The sequence below is a fragment of the Aethalodelphis obliquidens genome, unplaced genomic scaffold, assembly GCF_003676395.1.
Source record: "Aethalodelphis obliquidens isolate GAN/ISIS:26980383/991018 unplaced genomic scaffold, ASM367639v1 scaffold22, whole genome shotgun sequence".
Classification (NCBI taxonomy): domain Eukaryota; kingdom Metazoa; phylum Chordata; class Mammalia; order Artiodactyla; family Delphinidae; genus Aethalodelphis; species Aethalodelphis obliquidens.
In genome coordinates, this window is record NW_020837966.1 from 20054963 (window position 1) to 20065583 (window position 10621).

General features: G+C 39.8%; 1 protein-coding gene across 1 annotated transcript in view; it reads right to left on the reverse strand.

Moving 5' to 3' along the window:
* The window catches only part of SHQ1 (SHQ1, H/ACA ribonucleoprotein assembly factor), an 89771-nt gene that overhangs the window by 77336 nt on the left and 1814 nt on the right, over positions 1–10621 (reverse strand). The window contains 3 exon segments of the mRNA XM_027121402.1: positions 3691–3851; positions 4849–4971; positions 6649–6713. Coding sequence (XP_026977203.1) covers positions 3691–3851; positions 4849–4971; positions 6649–6713 — 349 coding nt within the window.

Below are 10621 nucleotides of genomic sequence, written 5' to 3' on the forward strand. Positions count from 1 at the left end.
TCATGCGCTTGCTTCTCTGTTTTCACTTTGACTCTCTGACCTCCCTCTCGTAAAGACCCTGTGCTTAGACAGGGCCCACCTGGATAATCCAGGATAATCGTCCCATCGCAACATCCTCAGCCTCATCACATGTGCGCGGTCCCTTTCGCCATGTACTTAGTACATAGGGTCAGTACGTGGACATCAGGGGCAGGGGTGAGGGACAGCATTCTGTCTCCCATAGGCTGTTAGAAGGGTTAAATGAACTAATATGAGCAAGGCCTAAGTACAGGGTGTGATCATTCAAGAACGTCAGTTTCTTTCTCTCTGACTCCCGGCTCCACTGCTGTTCCCTGTGGCTCAGGCGCTGACTTCCTATTGAGAGCACATACCCTCTCTCCTCTTCAGCTGCCTCACTTGCAAGTAGTAAGAAAAAAAAAAAAAATTGGGGAGCCAGGGAGGATTATAATGTCCTGCTTCATTATTTCATCTGGACCAGATACAAGGTCAACAACGGGGTATAATCTTTCAGACTCACATTTCAGAGGATAACTGGACCGAAGTAACCCCAGGCATTTCAAAACCTTAACTGCACCAAGAATAAACCCAGACTCTTACCATGGCTCAAAGCGCTGCAGAATCTAGCTGCTGTCTTGTACTTCAACCTCATCTCCTACCTTCCCCTTCTGGCTCAAATACACAGGAGCCACACACCAGACTTCTTGCCATCTCTGGAACACTGAGTCTCTGCGCTTACAGCACCCTTCTCGTCATTCAGGACTCAGCAAATGTCACCTCCTCCAAGAGGCCTTCTCGGGGCCTCCTGGCCAAAACAGCACCACCCCGCCCTGGCTCTCACATCACCCCCTTCTCCTTCACTTGTATCTGAAATTATCTTGTTGATTTGCCCTTTAGACGATTACTATCTGCCTCTCCACTAGAATCTTCCATGAGGGCAGAGATCTGGTCTGTCTTCTTGCTTACTGTACCCCCAGCACCCTGCCTGGTGTTCACTTTCAAATTGCTCATTCAGCAAACAGCGTGTGAGGCTCTGCTCTGAGCTAGACGCTGCTCTGGGCGCTGGAGACCTGGAAATAAACATACAGACAAGGCCCCTGCTCCCGTGGGAGTGAGAATTCAACAGCCAGAAGAGAATTCTCCCCCTCCTCCCCCAGCCTCCAGACTCAGGGCGTCCACACAGCTGCGCACCTCGTGCCCCGCAGAACGTGAACGTCCACAGGAGTGCAAGCCCCACCCAGGCCTGTCCTTCGCACGATCATCCGCAGCGGCCCTGTGCCCACTGGACCCTCAAGAGAAACTGGAACTAAAAAGTGAAGTTAGCTTGGGGTAGTGAAATCAGTCTAAGGCATCTGTCAACCAAAGGGAAGGAAGAAAAGAGGATGAGAAATGACACGCTACAGCAGGGTGAAAGTGATTCTCTTTCTGTTTTGAAAGCATTGCTAAGGTCACTGCTAGGAGAGCTATTTAAAGACCAGAGACTCTAGGATTGTTGCTGCTGGCGGCCACTGTCACCAGGAGCCTGCTGTGAAGCCCTGACTTGGAGCAGCCAGAGCAGCTTTCCAAAGGCGCCCTGTGGCTGGCAGCAACTTCAGAAAGGAGACAGACAGACAGAGACAGAGAGAGAGAGAGAGAGAGAGAGAGAGCGAGAGAGCGCACGCACGCGCACGTGTCTGTATGGGGAGGGGGGTGACAGAGATTGTGTTTCAGCACACGTATTTTTATTTCCATCTCAGTATCAGCATAAAATACCGATGCTCACAAGCCAACCCTGTGTAAATGGCTGGTGGGAAAAAAAGTATGAAGGACTATACCCTCTCCCCCAATAAAGGGTTAAATTATTCAATTCAGAGAAGATACCTGGGTATTGGAATTATGGAGGATGTTTTACTTTGTTATACTGTACTTTCAAAATGAATACGTATCACTTTTATCATCAGAGAAAAATGAAGCTACATTTCATTTAAAGGGGTGGTGGTGGCAAGAGACTAAAAATACTAGTAAAGTATGAGTAGTCAGCAAAACTCTATGGATATTTTCTCATCCAAAGGCAGCACCAGAGAAACTATAAACTTGGGAGAAAACATTTTCTCACTAGTTGAGAAAACAGTGGTTTCTTAAACACATCACTTTAAAATAGATGTTCTCAAAGCTCTTATTTATGCAAAAGTGGTCTCAGTTTCCTCTAGCTGGTTTACTAGCAGAGAAAGGTCTTGGGTGGGGGAATAAACTAGGAGTTTGGGATTAACATATATACACTACTATATATAATAGATAACCTACAAGGACCTACTGTATAGCACAGGGAACTATACTCAATATTTTGTAATAACCTATAAGGGAAAAGAATCTGAAAAGGAATATATATATATATTTTTTTTTTCCTCTCTCTCTCATTCCTTTATAGCTGTAGACGGGTGATCCCCAAATAGACTAATACTACTCTCAGCCAAACAATTAAGATCCATTTGCTGTAGTTTCTGCTGTAGAAAAAACTGACTCTACTCTTACTACCTCAGATATGACCTGGGAATGTGATTAGGGAGAGAGAAGACAGAGAAACGATAACTCAGCAGAAAAACATAAGGTTCTGAACGAAGTATCTCATCAGCAATATTTGCTCTTAAGTAACTCCCAATTTTGTTCCCTTTAAGGAGTCTTGAGAGCATTTTATATTCCTCAAGGGCAGAGGTCTTTCTAGCATCCTATTCTTTTTGTCAAAGAGTTTTCACAATGTAGCATCTCCTTAAATTTTCTAAATGGCCTTATAAAGTAGGTGAGCAAATTTATCCCTATTTTACAAAGAGCAGACAAAGCTTATTTGTGGTCAAATAACTGGCCTGCATCCGAAATCTAAACAGAGGTACAAGTGGGACTAAAACGTAGGTCCTTTAACTTTCCTTAGCAGACTCAAATATGTCTTACTATAATAAACCACATGCTAAGCAGGTTTAACATCCTCTACCCAGACAGGGATGAAGTTAAAGTAAAAAACTGTTCGCCACCATTTCTTTCATTTAAAAAAATTAAGACCCCATTATGTTGTTTTCTGTAGTACAAATAGAAAATAATCCAGAATCTCCATTTCATTCATGAAGTAGAATTTACTACAATGTTTGAGGAACAGAAAGACTAATGTCATTCCTTTTCAGCCTAACTGACAAACGATCAGATTTTAACAAGAGATTACATTCAACCCCCATCAAGGGTAAATAAACAAAAGTGCCTACTGTATATCAAGAACTAAACAATTTCACAAAAGCCACAAACCCATTCTCACCAGGAATATTCTGTCTCATTTACATATAAAACAGAAGAGACATCAAGCCACAAGTATACGATTTTCATTTTTTAGAGGTATAAAACATAAAGCTTTTCAGGAAGTATGATGAGAGAGGGGTTCTGTTCTGTATTTTGGAAACTTCATGTCCACAATTGCAAATGAAGTGGAAAAAAAAGGAGACCAGGGCACCTTCCATGTGTAAGCGCAGTGAGACTGGGCAGCACAGCCAGTGCAACGGAAGGGAGTGAACGTCCGAGTAACGACTACGTACAAGGAGCTGTGGTTTGTGCTCTAAATACGTCACCTCCTACAATCTTCATAAAAAACCTCCAGGTATAAGCAGAACTGAAATTAAAATACGCAAATAGTAAAACCCTTGGTATATACCAAAGTCTTTTAGAAAGACATACCTGTAACCGCTGAAACACCCCTGAGCGTAAGTTTCCAAACCCATAGCGGCACTCCGGATTCAAAGTACTTTCTGGTACCTCTTCATAGGGAGACTGTTCAATTTCCCAATCAAACTCTTCATCGTCATCTTCTACTCCTTCCTCAGAAACCTCAGAAGCACCTAAATGTGTGAAATACTAATTTGTTAAAGCATTGGATTTCCTAGGTACAATCTGGGGAAGAAAAAGTATAGGAAAAAAATGCCTGCCCATGTACCCCAAAAGACATGTATACGGATATGAATAGCCCCGCTATTCTTTTTCTTTCTTTAATTGAAATACAGTTAATGTACCATACTAGGTTCATTACAGGTGTACTACATAATGATTTGACATTGGCAAACATTATGAAATGATCACCATCTGTCTCCTTACAAAGTTATTACACTACTATTGACCATATTCCTTACACTGTATGTTACATCACTGTGGCTTGCTTATTATGTCACTGGCGGTTTGTACGTCTTAATCCCCTTTACCTATTTCGCCCACCCCTAGTCTCACTAATCTTATTAGCGGAAAAAAAAAAAAATAGAGCCAACCCAAAGTTCCATCAGTAGCAGGATGCATAAATAATAAATGCAATGAAAGCAAAACATATCTCAGCTATATGTGGATAAATCTCACAAAAATGTTACGTGAAAGAAGCCAGATAGCAAACAACGCCTGCTGTATGAATTATATATACAATTCAAAACCAGGCTACACTGAGGGCAGTGGTTACCTTGGAGAGTAAGGAGGGTGAAATAACCAGGGTAGGATTCCAGGATGTGGGAAACGTTCCATTTCTTGACCTAGGCAGTGTCCACTTTATATTTACTACACTGAATTGTAACCTTCTGATTTTAGCTCAAGAGGCCAATATTTTACCAAACACAGAGATGCTATTTCAATTCGTCCCAAAACATGACTGACCTACAGGTTCAACAGAGTTGTTTCTGTCTTTAACTTATGTGTCAGCAAATGAACTATTTTCACATGGTGTCACATGACTTCCTCATCTTGTCACCTGAAGTATTATCTCCAATTTCCTATTTGCTATATCCCTTTTCCCCTAGAAACACACAGCATTCCAAATATTCGTTTACCTGTATTTCCTCCCAAAGGCAATAAACATACCTATTTCTTCCACAAGTGGTTTTGCAGTCCTGGATTTTCTTGGTGCCAGTAGAGCAGTTAACATGTTCAGCCCTTCAAAATGCTGGCCAGGAGTTTCTTTGGGCAATCGAATGGTAAAAATTCCTTAAAGATAAATTTGTTTTATGCTTAGCTAGATTTAAAAATTCAAAGAGTTCACAAATACAGTTAAGAAACAGGTATCTTGGTAAACTGTAATTCTATTACATAGAGCTCCAAAATTACACCCTTATTATATAGTTAGTGAAAAAGGCTCAAACAAGACTTTTCAGAACCACTGTTTCAGCTGTCACCTCTATGAGAAATTAATCTGTTAAAGCCACAGAATGCTTAAATCCTACCCAATATCACCTTCACCTATTTATAATATTAAAGGTTCAAGTCAAAAATGCAATGGCCTGAGAAGGCAATAGCTTAGGGTTACCCGTAGCTACTCATAAGATTTATTTCTGGACTGGGGGGGAAAATCAGGATATTTAATCCAATGAAGAAGAGCAGCAGTTTCAAATACACATGAAATCTTAAATAAAGCAATGACGGCTTGATAAAGTTCTTGATATCTCAAGAAATATATCCCTAAAGTCTGTCTAACGCAGACCCAGATTCCATCTGTGTACTCCTTTTCTTTCCTTGACTGGGTTTATCAGCTTCATCTAGGCTTGCCTATGAATGGATTACATTATTCACTACTCTTACCTTTTAAAACAGTTTACCTCTTTCAGTGCACTTAACCCATATTCTAATGTATCAGCTACAACTAAACCCAAATATTTCCACATATACAACCTTCTTAAACCCCCATGTACTTTCAAGATTTAATAACTTTACTCCTGTATGCAACTTACTGCAATTAAAAGCAGATTTACTACCTAGAGAGGCAGTTTCGTTATACTTTATTACCACATTAGTTATATTGTGCTATGGGTTAGAACTTTGTCATTTAACTCTTTCATCCCATCTTTCCTCCCTTACCCTAGTTCACTGAGGTCAATAAATAGTCACTGAATAAATCACACAACAGTACACAAGTTTATTCTTACTCCAGATCCAGTGACAAAGGAAAATCCAGTGGTTTCTACAGAAGGAAAATAAATGGTTTCAAGACGAGTTGAAATGAAGGGCTTATCAATTAGGAGTAGAAAATTCAATCAGCCTTTAAATGCCCCCTATGGACAGTTTCTCTCTCACCTACATGTAATTAAATTTTAAGATTGAAATTGCACAAGAAAAAAGAATATATATACAAATACATATATATATATATAAATATGAATATATATATATACTGAATCACTTTGCTGTACACCTGAAACACAATATTATAAATCAATTATACTTCAATTAAAAAATAAAATTTTAAAAAGAAAACTGTAATTTTTTAATTAAAAAATTTAAAAAATTTTTAAAAAGAAAAAGAAACATTCGACTCATAACTTACAAAAATCATCCACATCTTTTCTAATCAGTCACCTCCAACAATCTAACTTACTAAATGGAGGGAGACGTAGGAAATAAAACTTCTAGACAGCAAAGCCAGAGTATATGACTAATTGAACTTTACTTTAAAGAATATTGTGAAGTACTTTAAAGGACTGAGGAAATGTAATTGTTAAAAATCCATGAATAACAGGCACTGGACATTAAGAAACGATAAAGAGTGACAGGGGCAGATTGCACTTGCCATACACCTAAAGGTCCCCACAGTACATGAGATTATTATTTAACTACTCCAACAGGAAGAATCCAAAGAAAAAAAACTAACAAAAATTCCAAAGGCAATACCTTTATCTGCAGCATAGGATCCCTGCTCGCTTCCATTTTCTACAATTCTTCCAGGAAGGGTTAATCTGCAGATTTAATAAAAGGTCTCATGAAGTCCTTAAAGTACAAAGCATCATAAGGGACCATCCGTGATATTAAACATCAACAATTTTAAAAGGATAATCCTAGCATTTAAATTTTACAAACTAAGTAACTTACATTTCTTCTCTAGCTAAGAAGAAAGAAATCAGAGGTGACTCATCTTTCTGTTTGAATAGGTGCTGTCACTGATGAAACACTTAAAAAGAAAAGCCACAATAAATATTAGATATCATTACTGTTACAGTTTTTTCCCTTCCTAGTGAGAGTTATTTATATACCTGGTGCCTGATACAGCATGGGCTCAATAAAAGTGTACTAATTAGCTTCCAAAAAAAAAAAATAATCAAGAAATGAGAAAGAATAAAGAACCAACAAAACCAACTGTTTATATTGGGCAAATTACTACTTTTAAGTAGCACAAAAAAAGGCAGAAAGCAAAAGTGTTTTTCTCATATCTCATTAATACTATATGGGATTTCCCCCTCTTTCCTACTAAAGGACATGAACTGATTTCCCTGTTTGCAGTTTTACTCTGGGTCAGTCAGCCTTCCACTGAGGCCCCAAAAGAATTCTTCTAAAACAGAAATTTGATTGTCACTTTTCTATTAAAAAAGCTTCTATCGCTGCCTTGATACTGACTAGATAATTTAAACTCACCAGTACTACATGAGGCCAGCTCCATTCCACTCCAAACTTAAAATATGAACCTCCTTTCCTCCCACACCCCCCTCCTCCATGCTACCTATTCTAACATCATCACCATCATCATCATCATCATCATCATCAAACTTGGCAGACCCCAAAAGGTCCGGGGCTTTCCAACCTACCTACCTTTGATCCCAATGTTTCCTGAAGCTACAACACATTTTCCAAACAAAAATCTCTTCTAAACTCAGCCTAAAGATTCAGTTACGAATAAATTAGTTCGTTATCATGCATACAAACACTAACTTTACTCTCAGAATCTGAATGGAGTCCATTTGTGGACTTAAGTCCAAGTTGTGCCATTTACTAGCTCTGTAACTTTCTTGGTACAAGTTCATTAACTTCAAGGCTCATATTCATCATTTATAAAAAGGGAAAAATAACAGAATCTATCCTAGGGTTACTCTGAGGAAGAAAGGATAATGTAAAAAGCTTAGTGGCTAGTACAGTAGGCAAGCATTCAGAAACTGTAAACTATTATTATCATCTCCCTTTTCCTAAACCCTTTGTAACTATAGAGTTAAATTCGTAATGCATGATGGTGAAATCATATTTGCTCACAGATCTGCCTTCCCCACTAGACTCTCAATTCCTCAAGGACAGGGGTGAGGTTTTATCCATCTCTGGTATACTGTAGCAAACTGTATTTCCAAAGATGGTCCATCTCACATCACTCCTCCCAACAGTGCAATCTGTGTCCCCTCCCCTTAAAAGTGAGTGGGCTTCTGGAACTGTTTTAACCCATATAATATAGCAGAAGTGACACTGTGATTTCTGAGGTTAGGTTATAAAAGATGACATGGATTCTGCCTTGCTCCCTGGAATATCTGCCCTTAAAACCTTCAGGTATCATGGAAGTGGTCCAACTCCCTGAAGGAATCATAAACTAGACCATGAAAACAGACCATACAGGGAGGTCCTGAGACCACTCGAGAAGAGATTCCCTCCTCCACCCACCCTAACAGTCCCCAGTCGCTTCAGCCCTTCCTGTCCCAGGTCTAGCCACCATGTGACTACAACTAAATTAAAGACCTCAAGCCAGAACAGCTCAGCCAAGCCCTTACCAAATTCCTAAGGCACAAAAACCAGGAGAGGGAGTTAAATGATTGTTGTTTTACACCATTAGGTTTGACTGGTTATTTAGCAGCAGATAACTGCAACAGTAAGATGCTCTTAATAAATAATAATGCCCACCATTTATTGAACACATAATTACCAGGCACAGTAATAAGGATCATGCATGTATTACCTCAATCCTCACATCAACTCTTTAAGATCACTAATATTAGTTCCATTTTACAGATTAGGAAACTGAGACTACGTAACTTGCCAAAAGTCACAGAAGTTTAAGTGTGCTCAGACCCACAACTCCCGAGCCTCTGCTACCCAAGGAATGGATGAATTTGTATTAAAACTACTCTTTAAATTGCTTCACACGTCCTCTTACTTTGTCTTCATCAAAACTCCCAAACTTAAGCAAGTGGCTTTTATTTTGAAATTTTTATTGTATTGTATTTATTTTACAATCCTATCTCATTTAATATCTTTTCTCTGAGCTTCTGCGCTCTCATCTGTAACATGGGTAAATAACAGAACCTACTTTGTAGGACTGTCCTAAAATCAAGTGAGATAATTTACATAAAGCAGTAACCTGAAGTAAAAAGTCAATAAATGTTTCTTAACACCATCATCGTCTTCTACCCATTCTTCATGTTCTGGCTTAAATGTCACCTCTTCAGAAAGGCTTTCCCTGGCCACTTTGAATAAACCCAGGCTCCTTTTCATTCTCTATCAGTGCACTTTACTTTCCTTCAGAGAAATTACCACAATTTGTAGTTATATATTTACTTGTTTATTGTTTTTCTCTCCCCACTAGAATAAAAACTACGTAAGACACCACCACATCCCCAATACCAAAAACAGAGTCTGGAATATACCATGAGCTCGATAAATCAAGCGAAAGAACGGAAGAGTGAAGAAGTAGGGAAATGCAATATATTCAGATAGATGGATTAAGTTAAGGCCTAATAGATACCTGAGCAAAACTGGTTCAGGCCCAGTGAAGGAACCAGCTCAACTCAAGAGCAATGTCTGTGCTGGGAAAGTACTTAGTTGGGCAGGAAAGGTAGGCTGGAATGAGAAAGATGAGGAGAATGGATTTTCCCTTGGCGGAAAGGAGAGAACAAGGTATTGACAATGTTAAGTAAGAATAATCTGGCTGTGTCCTCTCTAAAATGGGGCTAATAATAATGCCTATCTCTAAGGATCGCTGTCCAGGTAAAATGAGACAATGCACACAAGTACTTAACCCGCCACTTACACGCACTGCTTGCCCGCCACACGAAAGGGGAGGAGAAGGGGTTAGCTGTTACCACTGCTGTTACGGTTCTTCAAGGAGAAAAATGCAAACAGACAAGTGCTGAAGGTCCCTCCCTGAGGCTTGGGGGGCGACAACCACAACGAGGGGGCAAAAACCAAACAGAGAAGCAGACAACGAGGAGGTAGGAGAACGAGAGGACTTTGGCGTCGGCGGGGCCAAAGGCGGCGAAAATTTTAGGGAATAGGGAGCAGTCAGCCAAGAGGTCGGGGAACAGAACGTGGACTGAGAAAAGTCAAATGGACGGGTCAGCTGGGAAGTCAGCGCGCGCTGTCCCAGGGCAAGGATGACTAACGCAGAGCGAAAAGAAAACAGAAAAAGGGACAAGAACTAGGGCAACAGGACAGAAAATGGAAAGGCGATATGGTCCCAAACTCCATGTTTTACAGTGGCTCCGGAATCTCTTCCAGGCGGGGATGTAAGAAAGTTTAAGAAAGGATGACCTCACAATGGGAGAAAATATTTGCAAATGAAACAACTGACAAAGGATTAATCTCCAAAATTTATAAGCAGCTCATGCAGCTCAATAACAAAAAAACAAACAACCCAATCCAAAAATGGGCAGAAGACCTAAACAGACATTTCTCCAAACAAGATATACAGAGTGCCAACAAACACATGAAAGAATGCTCAACATCATTAATCATTACAGAAATGCAAATCAAAACTACAAAGAGATATCATCTCACACCAGTCAGAATGGCCATCATCAAAAAATCTAGAAACAATAAATGCTGGAGAGGGTGTGGAGAAAAGGGAACACTCTTGCACTGCTGGTGGGAATGTGAATTGATACAGCCACTATGGAGA